The sequence below is a fragment of the Physeter macrocephalus genome, chromosome 2 (genome assembly GCF_002837175.3).
Source record: "Physeter macrocephalus isolate SW-GA chromosome 2, ASM283717v5, whole genome shotgun sequence".
Lineage (NCBI taxonomy): Eukaryota > Metazoa > Chordata > Mammalia > Artiodactyla > Physeteridae > Physeter > Physeter macrocephalus.
Genome location: NC_041215.1, coordinates 9,889,276 through 9,908,924, shown reverse-complemented (window position 1 = coordinate 9,908,924; position 19,649 = coordinate 9,889,276). Strand labels below are relative to the sequence as shown.

Genomic DNA, 19,649 nt, shown 5'->3' with positions numbered 1-19,649 from the left:
CACTTATCTGTCCTTCTGCCTCAGTTATTCTGCTATTGATTCCTTCTAGTGTAGTTTTCATTTCGGTTATTGTATTGTTCATCTCTGTTTGTTTGTTCTTTAATTCTAGGTTTCTGTTAAACATTTCTTGCATCTTCTCGATCTTTGCCTCCATTCTTTTTCCGAGGTCCTGGATCATCTTCACTATCATTTTTCCGAATTCTTTTTCTGGAAGGTTGCCTATCTCCACTTCATTTAGTTGTTTTTCCGGGGTTTTATCTTGTTCTTTCATCTGGTACATAGCCTTCTGCCTTTTCATCTTGTCTATCTTTCTGTGAATGTGGTTTTTGTTCCACAGGCTGTAGGATTGTAGTTCTTCTTGCTTCTGCTGTCTGCTCTCTGGTTGATGAGGCTATCTAAGAGGCTTGTGCAAGTTTCCTGACGGGAGGGACTGGTGGTGGGTAGAGCTGGGTGTTGCTCTGGTGGGCAGAGCTCAGTAAAACTCTAATCCGCTTGACTGCTGATGGGTGGGGCTGGGTTCCCTGCCAGTTGGTTGGCCTGAGGCAACCCAACACTGAAGCCTAACTGGGGTCTTTGGTGGGGCCAATGGCGGACTCTGGGAGGGCTCACGCCAAGGAGTACTTCCCAGAACTTCTGCTGCCAGTGTCGTGGTTTCTTTTCAACATAATGGTTTGGCTGACCTTTCCACTCCCAGAGGTCCTTGGTGAGCTCAGTTTCCAGGATGTTCCTTAGGGCCATGTAGGGGCTAGTACAGAGGGCATGGGTCCTGGGTCACCAAAGCATGTCCTGCAGGGGTTTAGGGAGGGGCTTTTTCACTTCCCTCGGATGTTGGCTCCTCCAGGACTGCTGAGGGGCGTGGGTGGATGGCCTCTGCATGGAGGGCCTTAGGCTGGACCTCTGTCAGCCTGAACAGGCCCAGTCCAGGCAGGGACCTGAGAGGCTGGGCAAGCTCAGAGGGAGGGAGGTGCAGACCAACGGATCTGGAGAGGGTTTCAGGGGCTGAGACTCCAACAAGTGCCTGGACATCTGCCCAGGGACTTCCTCAGAAGCTGCTGATGTTAAGCCTCAGCTTCCTGTTGCCAGGGCAAAAGGGATAAGCTCAGAATGGAGTCTGTCTAGGTCTCAGAGGAAATGAGAGCTTGTTAGAGAAGACAGCCGGAACACGTGCAGCCACCCATGGATGCACAGCGGCCCATGGATGAGCTCCAATACAATCGCAAACACATTGAGTGATGGGATCACAGCATGGAGACACCAAAGTTTCATGCAGGGGCTTCCCTGGTGGTGCAGTGGTTAAGAATCCACCTGCCAATGCAGGGGACACGGGTTCAAGACCTGGTCCGGGAAGGTCCCACATGCCATAGAGCAACTAAGCCTGTGTGCCACAACTACTAAGCCCGTGCTCTAGAGCCTGAGAGCCACAACTACTGAAGCCCGTGTGCCACAGCTACCGAAGCCTGTGCACCTAGAGCCTGTGCTCTGCAACAAAAGAAGCCACCACAATGAGAAGCCCCCACACCGCAACGAAGAATAGCCCCTGCTCGCTGGAACTAGAGAAAGCCCACACACAGCAACGGAAGACCCAACTCAGCCAAAACAAAAATAAATAAATAAATAAAATAAATCTATTAAAAAAAAGTTTCATGCAAACACACTGGCACACAGCCCACCCACGGGCCATGTGTCCCACCCTTCAGGCGGGCCTGGCTGGGGCTGGAGGGGAGACCAGAGCAGGGGTCTTAAAGCGCTGAGTGGGCAGAGAGAGGGCTGGAGGACTCGCCTGGCATCCAATCCCTGGCACTTCTTTCTCTGTTTCCGAGCATCTGTCAGTCATTTCCACATCACTGAGCACCTACTACTGCTAAGGTAAGACCTGTCCAAAGCAGGGCACAGACTTGGAGACCCAGCCCTGCTCTTGAGGAGCCCCCAGCACACCCAGCTGGTTCCCTGGGGGCAATGATGGACAAAGGGCATTCACTGGGTGTTGGCCAGCTGATGAGAGGCTAAAAGGGATTCTTGGGGAGCCTAACAGGCAAAAAAGCCCTCAGGCTGGAACCCAGGCTTGGGGGCAGCAAAGAAGGAGGCCAGGTGGGTGGCAAGAACAGAGCTCCCAAGGTCATATGACCCTGACGTGTGGAGACTCCCCAGAGTGACCAGGCAGAAGGGATCCAGGGCATTATGGTAGCCCACCAGCTGGTGCAGCAGCGGTTGCCTCAAGGACCCTCCCACAGCATGGTCTGTGCTTGCTTGCTTCTGCCTGTGCTTGTGTACCAGCCTGGACTCTGCCACTGCTAACCAAAACCCACTTCAAACCAGCTTGAGCAAACAGGAGAAATGACCATCTTACAAAATGCAAAGGCTGAACTGCCAGGGCATTGTTCCAGGCAAGGTGGCCCCAGGGCTTCAGGATACAAGCCACCTCTATCCTCACAACCTAGCCCTATGTTGGCTCCATCTTCCTCAGGATGGCGAGCGGCCATAAGTGGCCCTCAGTAATCTCCCTCCCCATTCTGAGTTCCCTTTCCCAAAGTTCTAAGGAAGTTTCCAGAACTGTGTCTCACCATCCTGAGTCAGCCTTGGCTCACACAGTCAGTTTTGGCTCACATGTCCATCCCACAGGCCTGGGAGGGGCGGGAGGCAGCTCTATCTGGGCCACAGAACCTCCTGAGTGTAGGTAGGGTTGGGCCCTCAGGAAGGAGGGATGCTGGGCAGGCAGAAATGGCAGGTGACTGTTCCAGGGTCAGAGGCCCCGGAGGCGGTAGTTTCACCCATCCCAGTGGGCTCACCCACCCTGCCAGGTCAGCCAAGTGACCCTTGGGATGGCCTGAGTGCATGGAGCCCAGGAAGATGCAAGACTGGTGGGCATCAGGTTTCCTGGAAGGGAGCAAGGATGCGGCTGTGCCCAATGTGGGCTGGGTGCCTGGACTACCCTGCAGAGTCGCATGTTACAAAACAGCCCCAGTTGGGGAGTGGGAAACAGGTGAGTGGCTATGTATGGATCAGCAGGGAGTCAAGGCCAGGAACCTGGGAGGAGCCCATGACCTGTGGCCAGGTGAGAGATGACTGGGGCAGGGTGGGGCTTGGAAGGTAGCACTGGGGGTGGATTTGAGAATGAGTGGGACTTGGTGATATTTGGGAAGTGGTGGCAGTGGGTGGCTCAAGTAGGAGCCTGACACCAGACCCAGGACAAGAGGAGGTCTGGAGGGCGAGCTGGGACCTGCTGAGGATGTGGGGCTTTGGGGGACACTAGGATCACATGACAGCTGGAGCAAGGCTAGGTGGACAACGGGTTCTGCCAGCACAAGGCTAGGCAGGCATAGAAGGGACAAAAGGACTGGGAGGAGGTGGCTGGGCTGTCCCCAGGTAGCTGCTCTCTCCTGCCCAGGCTCCATCTGGCCCTGGTTTCCTCTTTTTCAAAAAATTTATTATTTACTTATTTTTGGCTGCGTTGGATCTTCGTTGCTGCATGTGGGCTTTCTCTAGTTGCGGTGAGCAGGGGTGTGCAGGCTTCTTATTGTGGTGGCTTGTCTTGTTGCAGAGCACGGGCTCTAGAGCGCAGGCTCAGTAGTTGTGGCGCACGGGCTTAGTTGCTTCGCGGCACCTGGGATCTTCCCAGACCAGGGATCAAACCCGTGTCCTCTGCATTGGAAGGCAGATTCTTAACACTGCGCCACCAGGGAAGCTCTGGCCCTGGTTTCCTCTTGCTCAGCCTGATCAGGCTCCCCAGCTCTCTCAGGCCATGGTCACGCCCCCTTCCCCAACCCCCTCCACTGAGAAGGGGTGGGGAGAGCAGGCCACTCTTCCTCTCCTGGGCCAGCCTCTGAGCAGCAGACAAGGGTGATAAGAGCCCCACAGCTAGCCCTCTCACAGGCCAGCCTGGCCCAACAGAGCCACCGGCACCATGAAGGACGAAGTGGTTCTGCTGGCCACTGTCACCCTCCTGGGAGTCCTGCTGCAAGGTGGGCTGGCTTCTGCTCCGGCGGTGGGTGGGCCTCGGACCCCTGCAGTCTGCCTTCTGCCCTCCAGGCACTGGGGAGGTGCTGGGGTCCAGGCACAGGTGAGGGACAGCCCAGACTCCTGGTATGAAAGCTCTTCTGGCCCCGACCAGAGGGCTGAGGGGCTTGCACTTTCCCCAAGTGGGGAGGGGGAAGCCCTGGAGGGGTGTCTGCAGGGCAAACTGTGAAACCCTGGGCAGGCACCAAGGCTGAGAGGTACCCAACTTAGGGGGTGGGCAGAGAAATGGAAAAAGGCCCCTGAGGAACAACTGAGATAGGCATGTGGGCTGCCTGGCTTGGGGTTGGAGGGTGGCCCCTCAGCCAGCATAAAGAACCTTGGAGGAGGGCAGGAGCTTTCAGGGAGCAGGTGGGGCATCCAGCTATGTTGGGCTCTAGGACCTGAGCAGGGGGGCAGGGTGCCAGGATGAATGGGTGTTCTGAGGGTGAGTACAGAAGTGGGATAGCCATGGGCTTGATGCAGCCCTACTCCAGCTGATCCCTGCCCTCTCCAGTGGTCCCCTCTCTGGGTGTCCCAGTAGGAGGGCCCCATACCCTGGCCCTGCCTTCAAAGTCACCCTCTCTATGCTGGAACCATGTGGAGCTAGACAGGGTTGAAACCTGCTTTTTGGCCCCCAAAGGTGCCTGCTTGGTGCCCTTCTCAGATCAGCCCTAGAGACACATTACTGGGATAGATGTTCTGGCTTTGGGGGACACCATTGCCTCACACTGTATGGGCTAGGACAAGACACAGCCTGGGGCACTGGCCCTGGAGTGGCTGAGCAGACAGGCTGACTTGATCTCCAGCCATACCAGTAAGCTTGGCCCTCAGCCCTTCCTCATGTACACTGTGCTGACAAAGCCACCCTTGGTATCCACAGTGCACTCAGGTTGGGATATGTCTGCAGAGGGCCTGGCACCAAGGGCACCAGGGCCATGGGACTTGCAGGAAGATAGTTGGAGACACCCAGTACTGGGACTGTTTGTGTGGTGGGCACCTGGCCTCAGGCGAAGAGAAGGGCTCCTGTGCACTCAGACCCTCAAGGGGCAGCCCACCCTCTGTACCCACTCATGTTGGAAGGGAGAGGGGGAGAGCCCTGGTGGCTTGGGGTTGGACTAGAATAGTCCCAGCCGTAACCACCTGGGGGCAGAGGAGAGGGTGTCTGTCAGATTGAGGCAGAGCCTGAACAGAGAAACTGAGGCAGGAACCCACACCACAGTTTGGAGGCACAGCGACCCAGGCTTGGTCGGGAGGTCCCTCCTGGTGAGCTCTGTGGGTGTCGGAGCAGGGGCGGTTGGCCACAGGGTGTGTGCTCCTCTGTACCTGGAAGTATGCAGCCAACTCTGCCCTCAGGTAACACTCCCATTCCAGGGACCTGGGCCAAAGTCCAGGCCTAGAGGGTGGGAGTTGGACATTTGCCTGTGTTTTGCAAGTGAAATGATTCAGGAGCAAAGTCCTTCTGCAGGCAGGTGTCCTGTGACATGTCATCCCCTTCCCCTACACTCACTGGGCTGGACAGGGCCTCTCAGAGCCCCAGGCCGACATCCTGCCCTCCCCACTGAGTGTCGTGGACACAGGGCAAGCTAGGAGAAGAGCAGGGGCCGGCGGTCCCCTTGGTCGGGCTTTTAAAGGGGAGTCGTGACGAGCAGGGCGTGGAGCTGGGAAAAGAGAAGATGCGCGGCCAGACTGGAGGCGGGGCCGGGAGTCTGGGTGCCAGATCTGACTCCGGCAACACCTCCCCCAGCCTACTTCTCGCTGCAGGTGATCTCGGCGCGCAGGGCCTTCCGCGTGTCTCCGCCGCTCACCACCGGCCCGCCGGAGTTCCAGCGCATCTACCGAGCCCAGTGAGGCGCGGTGGGAGGGCGCGGGGCGGGGAGCTAGGCAGCCCCGAGCAGTCAGGCTCGGAGGCCCCAGGCCGGCGCCCTCATGCCTCTCCTCCCCCACCGCAGAGTGAACTGCAGCGAGTATTTCCCGCTGTTCCTCGCCACGCTCTGGATCGCCGGCATCTTCTTTCACGAAGGTCTGAGAGCGGGGCAGGGGCGCACGCACTAGAGCCCCGGGGGTCCCCGCATCAGCGAGCTCACCCCACCCCGCCCTCCCCTTTCCCAGGTGCGGCGGCACTGTGTGGCCTGGTATACCTGTTCGCGCGCCTCCGCTACTTTCAGGGCTACGCGAGATCTGCGCAGCAAAGGTGAGAACCGGGGCGGGGCTCCCGGGAGGTCCACCAGGGCGGGGAAAGGTGGCTTGGCTTGTGGGCAGGGTCTTGACGGCTGAGGCCGCAGGCGGATGGCGGGCGGGACCAGGCGACTGGTTGGAGGCGGGCCGTAGGGTTGGGGTGGGGCCATTGCCTCGCCCCGCCTCCGCTGAGCACCGCCCGTAGGCTGGCCCCGCTGTACGCGAGCGCGCGCGCGCTCTGGCTTCTCGTGGTGCTGGCGGCGTTTGGCCTACTCGCCCACTTCCTCCCGGCCGCGCTGCGCGCCGCGCTCCTCGGACAGTTCCAGAAACTGCTGCAGAAGGCCTGAGACGGAGGACGCCGGGTGGGCGGAGCTGGAGTTGAGACGGAGCCTCCTGGAGGACGGGGGAGGGTGCTCGCCCCCATCCCAGTCTCTCATTAAAGCGGGATCTCGAGTGCACTCTCTGGGTCGGAGTGGGTCGCGCACTGCGGGTTGTAGAGCTTGGAGGGGCTTAGTTTCAGGCCACAGCAGTCTATCGGGCTGCGGAAGGAAAGAGGCCTCTCCAGGGCAGGGGCTCGATAGGACCCTGGGTCCGGTCCTCTCCCGCCCTGCTCCCAGACGCTGCTAGTCACACATCTTTTCCTGCCGGGGCTCACCCCACGGCTCCTCCTCTCTGCGGTCAGCGCTTTCCTCGCCTGTCCCCTTCCTATGAGGCCTGCCTCTCCACTGACCCTCAGCCGCCCTATTCCTCATGCCCTGGACTTCACAGCCAACACGAGGGACTTTCTTTTGGTCGGTACTCGGTTACTGGCATCTAGAACAGTGTAGTGTTCAGGGCAACCTGTTGTAGCCCGCGGAGAACGACGATGAACGTAATCAATGTAGTTTTAATAGGCGCTCTCCAGTAAACGTCCTAGTGTCTTGGGGGACCAGATCCGGGGAAGGCCTGCTGGCCGGGAAGAGTCCCTAAAAAGATGAATTTTAGCTGAGAAGGCAGAGGAGAGGAGCTTTCAAAGCAGGGCAAAAACAAAGGCCCTGAGATGGTTGGGAGACCCTAAAATGAGTCACAGACTGGGGACAGGAGCAGGGCCGTGGAGACGGTGGAAAAGGCGGGTCTGAGACCCACGAAGGAGTGGGACGAGGAGGTCGGGGGATGCCTTTGGTGAGAGGTGGCTGCAGGCACTTGGGGAAGGATGATGGGCGCTAGGGGGCGCGCTCCGAGGAGGGTTATCACGGAAATGGGGTCGGTTTGGGGGCGTGGACCCAGATTCCGCACCAGCTCCATCAGCGAGTTACCGACCGGGCGGCCGGGACCCTCCCAGAGAATGCGAGCGAGGTCCTGCGGAACTGCGCGGAGGGCTGGGGCGCTGGGTGGTATCGCTGGGCGGCTAGGCGCCCGGCTTTGAGCTCGGAGCCCTCACCTGTGAGGCACACACTTCATTAACCCTTTATTACAAGGAGCGCTCTTATAGAAGTATATGTGGACTTAACGTGAAAAAAATCAAATGTATCCAAGAATAAAAAACACAGCACATAAAGTAGTATATGCATTCCAGTGTTCGCGCGGAGACAGTGGGCGCCCAGGAAAAGGCTCTTGTATAAAGGCCTGGCTCAAGGGGGCCAGGGTGCGAACGGTTCCGGTTCCGGGCGGCGCGGACCGGCCTCAGGCACAGTGTGGGGGCCTCCTGCCTCTTCCCCGCGGCCGGCGGGCGGGGCAGCACCAGTTCCTGGGGCCTCCGGGCCAGCGGCCACCCCAGGCCAGTGGAGTGGGATGCCAGGCAGAACCCCTCAGACTGGGGTGGTCGCGCCTGGCCCTCCGGGGGCAGCGGCGACGACATCCCAGGTCTCGTGGGCTTCAGGGCCAGCCAAAATGCACCCTCAGAAGCCATTGGCTTAGTCAGCCTTTTTCAGGAAGATCTGGAAGAGCCGGGATCAGTGTCAGCTGGGGTCTCAGAGAGCAGCCCTGGTCTAGCTATTTGGTACAGCTCCCCATTCCCTGCACCCAGCCCTGCCCTATGTCACCTCACTCAGAATGACCCACACCGGCGAGTCTGTCTGGATGGAGAGGCGCAGTGCTTCCAGGGGGCCAAAGGCTGGGTCCACTTCTCCCTGTGCCACACCCTTGTAGAAAGAGCCTGGGGGAGGGCAGCAATGAGAGGTTGCCCCAAGACTCCTGCCTCTCCCCTCACCTCCACTTGACTGCCCCTCACTCACCGATCTGGAGGTAGCCATCAGAGCTCCGAGGATACTGGAGAGTGGCTGAACGGCCCTCCTGCAGGGCCTCCTTGTCTGACTGGGGGTTCTGGGGGCAAAATCAAGGGGCTGAAGCCAGTGGCTGTGGAAGGGGCAGGCCTCATCAGTGCACACCCACCTGCTACTACACTCACATCAAAGGGCAGCACCTCCACAGATGTGTTGAAGAGCTTGTCCTCTGGGTGCTCAATGTTCCCACTTCGGAAGAAGAACCTGTCCAGACAGGCCTATGAGCTGCTGCAGGGGTGGGGCACTGCCCAGGCACACTACCCAGCACAGAAAGGCCAGGCCTGGGCAGGAGTGCAGTAGGTGGGCCCTGAGGTACTGGGTGAGGCTGGGTACCACCCGGGGCAGCCATTGGACTGTGCAAGGCAACCAGGGCCTTACTTGTAAGGACAATGGTGATGGGCAATGTCACTGAGCTCCTCTGGGCACTGTTCTAAGCCCCACTTTTCGGATAAGAAAACTTAATAAGGTTAAGTAATTTGCGGGGGGTCACAGAGGAAAATCTGCAGGTCCAGAAATTTGTGGTGAGGCCTCTACCCTGGTAGCCACCCTGCCCCTCCCCCAAGGTGGACCTGTGGGCGCTGGCACTGACCGCTCCAGTCGCAGTGGCTGGAAGAAGCGGAAGCGGATGAAGTCCCCTGCAGCGGGCGTGAAGGCCCAGAAGAAATCTTCGCGCAGGTAGGCCTTCTCCAGGGTGAAGTGCTGGTATGTCTTGAGGCTCGTGCTCACTTCCGCTGGCGGGTTCACATGCTCCTTCCGCAGTGCCTGCTTCCCAAAGTCCTTGTCCTACAGTGGAGGAGGAACAATGGTGCTAGGGTGGGCCCTGGACTTGCCCTGCTACCTCCTTGTCCCACCTCAGCCCAGGCTCTGCTGTACTCAACCAGGCTTGAGTGTGGCACTGCCCACCTTCAGTTTCTGGATCTTGCCCGCCAGTGAGGAGTGCGTGCCCACGTGCTGGAAGAGGGATGGCTTGAAGCGGATCCGCAGGTTGGCCTTCTGCCGGTCACAGTGCTTCTGTGGAGGGAGGGTGACACACACTAGGGCTCAGCTCAACTCTACCTCTGAAGACAGACACTCCTCCAGCCAGCAGCGCAGTCTCCTCCTGTCAGGTGCATGGTCACCGACACAGTCCCTACTGGAGGCTGCTTGCTCTACCGCCCCCTCCCGCCTCTGTGCAGGCTCTGCTCACCGCATCCTTCTCAGGATTGCAGACCTTCACCCACAGAATATGGTCCAGAAGCCAGTCAATGGGCTTGTCCCGGTAGAACATGAGGATGAACTCCACAATGACGCTCAAGTCCAGTGACTTGAACATCTTCCCTGAGGGTGGGATTGGACGGAAAGGGTTGCTGAGTAGGCAGCTCTGCCCTGCCCTACTTCCTCTTAGTCCCTGTGGGGGACACTGGGAAGGGTCCCACAGCAAAACCTCTGGCTGGCTGCAGGCAGGTACAGGTAACAAGAGGGCAGACGGGATGGTGAGCCCAAACATCCCGATGCAGAGGGCAGGCAGGAACAGGCTAGGTGGGGCTGCAGCGGGCACTCCAGGCAAAGGCTCAGAGCACGACACTGCATGGTACTAGGGCTCGGAACAGGGCGCGGGGCTGAGAGATGATGACAGAGGCAGAAGTGGGCTGGATGGAGATATTTTTGTCAGGTCAGTGGGGCAGGGAGGGGGGTGGCACACCAATGAAGCCCAGCTGGGAGAACTCCAGGATCATCCAGTCCTCCGAGGGCTGCTGGAGTGCGAAGTTCTTCATGGTGCTCAAGTAGTTGGGCTTGGCTATGATGTCATCCTCCAGCTGCACAGTGGTGGGTAGGCAGAAGGGGGCCGGGACTCAGGATGGGCACAGGGGCAGGGCAGGGCTTGCCACCCAGGCCCATCCAGGGTCCAGGGGGAAAAGGGACAGAGCAGGGTCTTAGTGCTCACCTGCACGTAGTAAATGCCTTTGGACTGCGCATACATCATGAGGAAGCAGTAATCAAGGTTCTGTTTGGTCCTCCACCTGTGGGCCAGGGGCAGGGGCCTCAAGAGCTCAGACCCCCTCCACCTCCAGTGTGGCTACCACAGAGGCCACTGAGTGGGTAGGAGACCCCCCCCCCCATGCAGAAGTCCTCCAATGGAACAATGGAGGCACTGCAGGGAAGTGCCCAGGACTCATACACTCACAGACTAGGTTCTTAGCACAGGTGGGCAGGTTGCTGGGGGCACAGGGAGGTGGGTAGTGCTAGTACCTGACTCTCTCCTTGGGGTCCCCAAAGGACTCTCGGAGGCGCGAGAAGTCAGGGTAGAAGTGGGGAGAAGGGGAGATGACCTCTAGGAGCCCAGAATGGATCTCTGTAGGGAACCTGGGGGACAGGAAGGCCCAGTGAGTGTGCAGCCTCCAAGGACTGGAGCAGGGACAGAGCTGAGCTAGCTAGACCCCATCCTTTTCTTAAGGCCCACCAGGCAGACATCCCTGACACCACACCCATCCTACTGAGGCACTGATGCTCCAGAGGGGTTGGGTCATCTCTACATGCCCACCCCTTTTCAGCCAAGAGGGGAAGCACCCTTTCCCACAGAGGGATGGTGCATCTTGCTGGTGGGGGTGCACGGCTGGCACCTGTCTGCCCGACACCCCGCAAAGGGTCCTCCCTCCACCAGCCTTTGTCGGGCTGTCAGTACTCACAAGGCCTTGATATTCTCCGTCACCAGCGAGGTATACTGTGGGTCAGTCTGTGGGGAGACCAAGTGCCCTCCATGAGCCAGGCTGCTAGCCCAAATGGCCTGGAAGAAAGGGCTGGGGGAAGGACACAGCCTTCTCTCCCACATGGAAGGAGTGAGCCCACCATCCTGAAGGCTAAGTAAGGCTGGGCCTGGGGGCCACAGGTGCCTCAGAAAAAGCCCTTTTAGATACCTTGGTCCAAGAGGTGGGAGACTATAACTGGCATCTCCACGAGGGGGCGCTAAAATGTCTTTCCTTTTAACTTTTTATCTTGTTAAGTTTGTGAGTGAAACTGACGATTGAACTTCTGAGTTTTTAGCTCCGAAATGTTGCTGTTTTCATTCTCCTTGTTATTTTGTGCCGTGTGTCTTCCTCTGAATGTCCCCTCGACCCGTGCCCCAGCCCACTTGCCTCAGCGATCAGCACCACGATGACTGAGTCCTCTTTCTCCTGTGGGCTTAGCTCTGAGATGAGCGAGTGCAGCGTGTCAGTCAGGTACGAGTGCACCTCGCGCCGCACGCTGGGGATGCCCATCACCACTGACACTGCAGGGACGCGGAGGGTCGGTACTGGGCACTGCGTGGGGGTCGTCCCACCACCCGCCACTCGCCCCTCCCGGGCCCCACCCCTACCTCCGGTGCGGCCCTGGCCCACGCGCACGGCGGGCTGCAGGCTGCTTTCCTTGGCTAGCAGGTGTGGCAGGTGGTGGAAGACAGTGGGTAGGTGCAGCACGTGCTTGTGCGAGACGTTCCACGGTTTCAGGCGTGGATCCTCTGGGTGGGTCGGGAAGGGACAGGTCAGACAACGCGGTCCGCCATCAGCCTCTCATCCCCTGCCACTTCCCGCTCCTGCGCTCACCGGTTAGGCGGCCCCAGGTGCGATTGCTGTCTCCGTCTCGCAGCGCTTGTCTCTCCGACACGGCCCTCTTGATCTCGTCCAGCACCAGGTTGAGCTCCTTGGAGCGCTTGAGGCTCTCCTGCTCAGCTGCATGCAACCGGTCACGCAGCGCCAGAAACTCCCGCTGGTACACGTCCACCACATCGCCTGTGGGTGGTACACAGGCTGTCACCAGGGGGCAGCCTAGAGCTGAGGTACTGCTCCTTGAGTGTTAGCCTACACATCTGTTTATATGCCTGCCACATGTGAGCCACATGGGGTTACATAAGGGTCACTCTGAAGTCACAGTGACACTCACACTTGGGGAAGAAAAGCCTCCACTGGGGGAATTAGCCCTCTCCAGTGCTCTCCCTTTATTTTCTGCATTGAGGAGACATCTGAAGTGGGAGGGCTGCAGGACCACTTCCAGCCCCAGGTGAGACAAACCTAAGCTGAGGCTGAAAAGGCTCAGACTGAATCCTCTCCATCCCCTCCCCTCTCCTCCCAAAGCCCCCTCTTGCTTCTCCTTGCAGCATCTCCTCCTTCCAGGAAGTAGGGTACCCAAGGACCCACCCAGGGCACAAGGACCCAGACCTTCCTCAAGGAGTTCTTAGCATTGAGGCCAACCTTCCCCTGTTCCTTCTTTCAGCCTCTGAACTTTGCTTCCCATCCCCCTTCACAGAGATCACAGGCAGCCCCATCCCCAAGGCCCCATGGGGACAGAAAACCTCCCTGGACTCTCCCCCGTATCCTGCAAGTAGGACTGAGCCCCAGGCACCCATTTGTCGCTGTCCTCATGGCTGTCATTCTACACTAGGCACCAGCTCTGGATTTGCAATCTCACACAGTCCAGTGGGAGTGGGTGGGTGGGGACTGTTGCAGTTACAGCCCCCAATGCTCAGAGGAGCAAATGAAGTTGAGAAACTAGTCAGGGGTCCCTCAGCAAGTCAGCAGCAGAAAGGGGACAAGAGCTCTAAGTGCCCTGAGGCCTGCTTCTCTGGAGATCTGTCCTAGGCCTAGACCATGCCACTCCAGGGGGGCCTGTGTCAGAACCTCCAACTGGGCCCCATGTGCAGGCACTAGGGGTGCACATGGGCCAGAAGCAGCACAGAGGTAGGGCTGCCTGACAGTGGAGAGGGATCTTCAGGGTGCCAAGTACCTGGCTCCACTGGTCTGGCAGGGCCCAGTGAGCAAGAATGAGACAAACAACATCAACAAAATTGCTATCTGCTGCTGAGGCAGCCAGGTCCTGCCAGGCTGTGCACTCTCAAGGCCTTTTCTAATCCGGCTTTTGCCCTCTTTATTTGCCATCACACACACCTCCTTTTCCTTGTCTGATGTCTATGCTTTCACACATACCGTCTCTTCTGACTGGAATCCCCTTTTCTCTTCTGGGCCTGATGAAAACCCATGTAGCCTTCAAGGCCTAGTTGCCTTCCAGATCTCCACTCTCACCCTCAGGCAGCTCTTATGTTCCTTGATCCCTTGTGCGGGGGGGGGCACGTCCCCACAATCGGGTATACCAAAGGTCATGACCAAGGCAAAGTTCGGTCATCTCAGGACACCCCCTTTCTGCAGCTGGGGCAGAGGTTGAAGTGCTAAGTCCTGGGGAAGAGGGAGGGGTAGCCCCTACGCAGGATGGAGAGGCTGTTGGGGGAGGAGCGGGGGAGCCAAGCAGATCCTTGATGAGGCACTCCAGAGTCAGCAGCTTGCCCAATCTCCCTTCCCACACACTGCCCATGGGGCCAAAGGCCAGGCCACTTCAAGCTTCTGTGCTCAGGGACAGCCCTGCTGGGGGAGGGAGTCAGGAGTCAGGTTACCAGATCTTTGAGGCTCTGCTCTGGGTTCTGAGGCCAGGTTACCCTGGAAACCTGACCCCTTGAACAGGGAGCTGGCCACCTCCAGCACTCACCTGCCCAGCTGCCAGTAGGGAGGGGGGACTGGAGGTGCTGAGGCCCAGCAGGAGGGAGTTCAGAGCTGCTTACACAGGCAGGTGCCCTCCCTCCTGCCTGGGTCCCTACCCACCCACCTATTGTCCCTGATGCCCTCCTCAATGCCACCCCAGTGCTGTGGAGCTGCTGAGTCTTGCAGGGGCAGCCCTTGTGCTACTGGCTACACCCAAGGCAGCTCCCTGCAGTGGGGCCCTATGTGAAGTGGAGGGAGGGTAAGGAGACCTCATCCCCCTCTGACTGCTGTTGCTGCCCCTGTCCTCCCCCACCCCCCGCAAACCCATGGCCTTCTCTGATCTTTAAGTAGGCTGAGCTCTGTCCAACCTTAGCCTGCCCCAGGGGGACAGGCCAGTGGCAGCGGTGGGCCCTGCTGACCTGAATCACCCTGACCACCAAGGCCTGGGCACAGCCTGCTTCCTACCCTGGCCCCCCTTCCTAGGAGCCTTCTTCTGCCCAAGTCCTGGGGGCAGCTGTGGTCACACTACAGGAGGCTTTCCCACCCCTTCCTCCACCAGAAGGCAGAGTAGTCAGGATACCTGAAGCCCATGGACCACAGTCTTCCCTTTGGTTCCCTCTTTGTTAAAGAAACAGATTCAAGAGCCAGGCTGGGGCACAGATCTTGTGCTCTGTACTTAGGGAAGGGGAAACAGGCTCAGAGGGGCACAGCCAGGTTCCAGGCCCAGCAAAGGTCTGCTGTTAACCTGCGGTGAGGGGACTTCCCTTGCGGTCCAGTGGCTAAGACTGAGCTCCCAATGCAGGGGGCCCAGGTTCAATCCCTGGTCAGGGAACTAGATCCCATATGCCGCAACTAAGACTTTGCATGTCTCAACTAAAAGATCCTGCACCTGGCAAGGAAGATCACACATGTGGCAACGAAGATCCCACGGGCGGCAACTAAGATCTGGAGCAGCCAAATAAATAAATAAATAAATATTTTTTTAAAAAAGTCCTGCAGTAGGGCAGGGGCATGGAGAGGGTGCAGGTGTTCACCTCCTCTCCAGGACTTGCATCCACCCTCCCAGTGGTCAAGACAGGCATCTATCATTGCTGAAATCCAAGAGAGGGGACAGCCTAGACATTGGGGAGGGCTGTGTGGCTGAGGCCACCCCCCTGGAGGGTCTGCTGTCTTCCCTGGGGACCTTCAGCAGGTGCTTGGCTGAGGGCTACAGTTTGAGCATTAGTGGAGCTGCTGCACAAATCTGGTCAAGGCTGGATATGAAAGTGGGCCTGAAACCCTGTATCTAGGGTCCGTCTTGCCAAGGCCTATGTGTCCTTCCTGGTCCTTGGCTTCCAGGATGCCACCTGCTCCTGCTTTCCCTTCCTCTCTGGCTTCCTGCCCACCTCTTCCCTTCCCTACAGATATGGCTTCCTCTGCCTTTCCTCTAAGCATCGGTGCCTGGGCCATCCCTCTCTTGAGCCTCCTACGCACTGCAAGCTGGAAGCCAAGGTCCAGTCTGGCCTCAGACTTAGTCTGGTTTCCCCATGGGCTTAATACAGTCGTCTGAATATAAGAATGAGAAAGGTTCATATAAGAGCCCAGACTCAGTCTTCTCTTCAAGCTTCCAAAGACCAGACCTTACTGGGACTCCCAAAACAGTAACAGCCCTCGACGGGGAAGGCCCACATGACCCTCTTGTCACATGTCCCACAGGCTTCTGGACTGCCGCACCCAAGGGACAAGGACCCCTGAATCTGAGCCCCACATTTCTTTGAGTAGGGGTGCTCTCCTGCTCCCCAGGCCCTCCTCAATGCCCCGCTTAGGGAGAGTAGGCCCTAAATGGAGCCATGGGCATCCCCCTCACTCCTGGACACTGTGGCCAGCCAGACTCACAGAGAAGGTGTCCTGGTGGGAGGCTGGTGCTGCAGTCCCTGACACCTGGCTGAGGGCCAGTGTCTGCCGTTGGAGGCACACAGGAACTGCGGCCTAGCCCAGGACAGGGTGCAAGGGGTCATCACTCCACTCACAGCTGAACAAATGTGCCCCAGCCCGTCAGATATGGCCCCACCTTGGCCTCCATGCCAGGCTGCTTACATGGCCACTCTCCCAAGGGTCCAAAATGCCCTCCCCCAGATGACACACCCCACCTATGGAGAACTCTGCCTCAGCTATGCCCTCCATGTACCAAGTCCTAGGGGGTCTCCCCTCAGGCCCTCTGGAGCCCCTAGGGCAGCCCAGGCCTTCACCCAAACAGGGCTGGGCTGAGCTGGGCGGGCAGGAGCCAGGCAGGGACACTGGGACTTGGAGGGTCAGAAAAGCTCCAGCTTCTCCCGCAGCCTCTGTTGGGGAACAGGGAAGCAGGAGGTGGGAGGGAGGCAGAGGGTCAGCTGGCCTCAGCCTGATCCTGCTTAGGCCTCCTGCAGGAAAGCCAGACGGCAGGAAGGAAGCAGCTTTTCCCGGTGCCTCCTGTGCTAAAGGCTGGGTAGACAAGGGCCTGCGAGCGCCTCCTCAGCCTCAACCGTCAGCCAAGGCCCCACTCAGCCCCAGCCATCCCAACCAACACAGAGCAACTCCAACCAGTGCTGGGGCCTGCCCCTTCAATCCTAAGCGTGCTGGCCAGATGCAGAGGGCCATGATGGTGGACTGGTCAGCTTAACCAAACTTCAGGTGAGACCACACAAAATAAGTTAACCGGTAGCCAGGGCTGGGTGGGCTGCTCATGAGGCCCTCCATGCAGCACCTCCCAGGCCAGTAGCCACAGGAAGGCTTCCGCAGCACCCACATCCCTGTGGAGGAGTCCTGGGGCCAGATGTCCTGGAGGAGGGCTGTGGAGGCCCCAGGGAGCCGCACCCACACTGGGCTGGGGTGGAGAGGTGGTGTGAAGTGATGGTACTGCCTGGATGTCTGGCTGCCTCCTCACTCCTGTCTCAGGATCGGTGTACCCAGGTGCCTGGAGCCGGTACCTTAGGGACCCTCTGGCACAGCCACCTCTGTGACCTTGTGTCTCTGTCCCTCTCTGAGAACTCTGAGGTCCCCAGCTCACCAGAGGGAGCGACCCGCCCTAACACGGGCAGAACTGTACTCACGGAGGCCGGTCCTGAGCGCGCACGGGGCACCCGACTCCCGCTCACCGGCGCGGCCCAGCCCAGGCCAGAGGAGAATTTCGTTATTCCATCAGCAAACAAGTGGGAGCGAGGATGGGAGGGGCGTCCTCTCGCACCGCCCGGGCGGGGAAGGGGCGCCCGCGTCGGCTTCCGGCCGCCTTCCGCGGCAGCTGCCCGGACCCCGCTCCGGCCGCCGGCGCCCAGGTATGGGAGGGGGCGCGGGGCGGGCGACGGCGGGGGAGGGGCTCACCTTTCTGGCCGCTGAGCGCCGCGTACCAGGAGAGCGAGAGGAAGGCGCACAGGCAGAAGAGCAGCAGCGTCAGGAAGGCGCCATTGCGGAGCCTCATCTCCTCAGGTGCGCGGTGGGCGCCGGCGGGGCCGAGGCCGCATGGCCCGGGGGGGCCGGGGCCGGGGCGCGGGGACCTGGAGACTGCAGGGGCCCCGGCCCCGGGGCGGGGAGGGGCTGGGAGCCCGGGGCCGGGCAGGGATGCGGGCGGGCCTGCCGGGTTGGGGACTGGGCCGGGCACCAGGCTGACGGCTCCTCTGGGGCGCGGAGAGTGGACCGCCTAGGCTCGGCGCTTGGGCCGGGCCAGGCTGGGCTAGGCTGGGCGGCGAGAGCCGCGGCCCGGCCTGGATCCCGGGCCGCCGCGGAGTCGGCTGCGAAGGGCGGGGCGGCCGGGATTTAAAGGGGCCGCATCATCCGCTGCCGCCACCAGCACCACGAGGGGGCGGGGTGGGGGACCAACGCCCGGGATCCCTTCCTCCTGGCTCCGGACAGCGGCCCCCGCGTGGGCTCATGCGTCCCGGACTTCACGGCCCTGGGCACCGGCATCAGGTAGGTCAAAGCTGGGGCCTTCGCGAGTTCGCGTCTTCTGTGGTGGAGGCCGTGTGAGGGGGTCCCCCAACCCCTTCTCAGTAATATTTTCGTTGTGTACTCTCGAAACCCAGATCTGGACCTCAATAGCATTAACTTGAGGCCCCTCAGGTCCCTCCCCCAGGTCTGAGAAGTCTAGGCAAATAAAGGTGGGACAGGCTGGGACCTGGGACCTGGAACACTTTGCTGCAGTGCTTGCACCTGGACAAACATCTCCTCCAGCAACAAAATACAAAGAAACTACAAGGGACTAAAAAGTACTGTGTGCATGGGCAGCTGGGACAAATTATGAACAGCAAGATAGAAAAAGACCAAAAACCTGACTGCCACTTCTGAAGAGCCGGGAGCAAAAACAGGGTACCGCACATGCCCCCTGTGCTCAAAACACCACCAAAGGGGTGGGCAGACCACCTAAGCCACCCCTCCTGCCCAACCCCCGGACACACCCCTAACCTCACCCCATGTAAGGAACCAGAGAGCCCCACCCGGGAGCGAGCAAGGGAACCTGTTACTTGTTTTCGCTGCCCCCTGCTGCAGCAGGGGCCCCAGAAAAGCCTTGTCCAAATTTCTTGTCTGGCCTCTTATCAATTTCCATTGATTGAGGAAGGCCAAGAATCCTGACCAGTAACAGATTTATGGCACCCAACATGGGACCTCTCCCTCTTCCCGGGAGAGGATCTGGGCAACTTTGGGACCACTGAAAGCAGCTTCCCCGTGGGTGACAAGAGATCGCCTGAACCTCACCTCGTCACCACATTTGGTAAGTCTGCCTTTCTGGCCCCTGGGGGCTTCAGTACCCTCATTCATGCAATGCTTTCCCCCTCCCGTTTGTCCCTTTTCCTCTGCTGATATCTCTCTACTTCTTTCTCTGTCCTTTCCTACTCCTCTGTCTTATCCTTTGGAGAGAGTGGGCATTGGGCAGCTACAGTATCACTCCTCTCAGCACGTGAGACCATGCTCCCTCTGGCCGGTAATGGGTGACAAGCAGAGGTGGGAGAGGCTCGCCTCACACTGTGCAGACCTTGGTCCAGTGGGCTCTCCCTGATGGGAGATTTATGACAGTGATAGATTTCAAACCTCATATCATGTAGTGGCTGGAAGTCCTATTGTCCCAGTATTCTCACCTTTATTTCCCTGCTGTCTCTTTTTTTTTTAGTCTTTCTCTCCTCCCTTTACCTCTCCCTTGATCCTTACACCTGCACTCCCATCCCCTTTATCCTGAAAAGTTCTTGTTTGTGTCAAGTTTTTGTCGGTGGTACATGTCGAGTAAAAGGATCTTTGTCTTATGTAGTTTTGTCTGTCCAACCGCTCCTGCAAGTCTCTGCTGAAATTGTGGGCCCTGTGGAGCACTTAAGCCTTGAAATACAAACACAGCTCACATTGCCTGAGACTCCAGCCTTGGGTTACTTAGTGGGATTTTAAAAAGAATAAAAAAGAGAGGAGCTTGCATTTCTCTCCTCTGCCTTTGCAATGTAACTATTCTGCCTGGGCTCTCAGGAACTATCTGATCCATCTGTAGTCCCCCAGACTGAGGGAAAAAAAGACCTTTTTAAATTCAAGTGGGAAAACTATGAGATCTCTGGTTCTGTCTCTCTTTATATAAACATTAACTTGTAAATGAGCTGTATTTAATTGGCTTAAAGGAAACTGAGCATGTATATACATTCTCAGAAATATAAAACTCGCCAGAATACATTCCACGTTCATGTGATCTGGGAAATATTCAATATTAAATTAACATCTGGTATTAGAGCTAGTTTAAGGTTGTGGGCTTAAT

At 58.6% G+C, this 19,649-nt stretch overlaps 2 protein-coding genes across 4 annotated transcripts; one reads left to right on the top strand and one right to left on the bottom strand.

The window, feature by feature from the left end:
- The first annotated feature begins 3,901 nt into the window (after positions 1–3,901).
- On the top strand, positions 3,902–6,656 carry LTC4S (leukotriene C4 synthase). Its single transcript, XM_055091214.1, has 5 exons — positions 3,902–3,959; positions 5,711–5,837; positions 5,943–6,013; positions 6,103–6,184; positions 6,374–6,656. Exons 1-5 carry the CDS (start codon positions 3,902–3,904, stop codon positions 6,513–6,515), a joined length of 480 nt encoding a protein of 159 aa, XP_054947189.1. The 3' UTR covers positions 6,516–6,656.
- Positions 6,657–7,602: 946 nt separating this feature from the next.
- MGAT4B (alpha-1,3-mannosyl-glycoprotein 4-beta-N-acetylglucosaminyltransferase B) lies at positions 7,603–17,657 on the bottom strand. Of its 3 annotated transcripts, none has more exons than XM_007118581.4 (15): positions 17,249–17,657; positions 11,990–12,175; positions 11,764–11,904; positions 11,543–11,676; positions 11,096–11,142; positions 10,659–10,772; positions 10,354–10,429; positions 10,111–10,225; positions 9,616–9,746; positions 9,333–9,440; positions 9,019–9,212; positions 8,555–8,633; positions 8,382–8,469; positions 8,190–8,302; positions 7,603–8,084 (listed from the first exon to the last, which is right to left on the bottom strand). In XM_007118581.4, the coding sequence occupies exons 1-15, from the start codon at positions 17,343–17,345 to the stop codon at positions 8,061–8,063; spliced, it is 1,647 nt and encodes a 548-aa protein (XP_007118643.1). In that variant the 5' UTR covers positions 17,346–17,657; the 3' UTR covers positions 7,603–8,060. The 3 variants fall into 3 exon arrangements, with proteins under 3 accessions (XP_007118643.1, XP_007118644.1, XP_007118646.1); XM_007118582.3 differs by having other exon boundaries at positions 11,543–11,595; XM_007118584.3 differs by lacking the exon at positions 10,659–10,772.
- Positions 17,658–19,649: the final 1,992 nt, after the last annotated feature.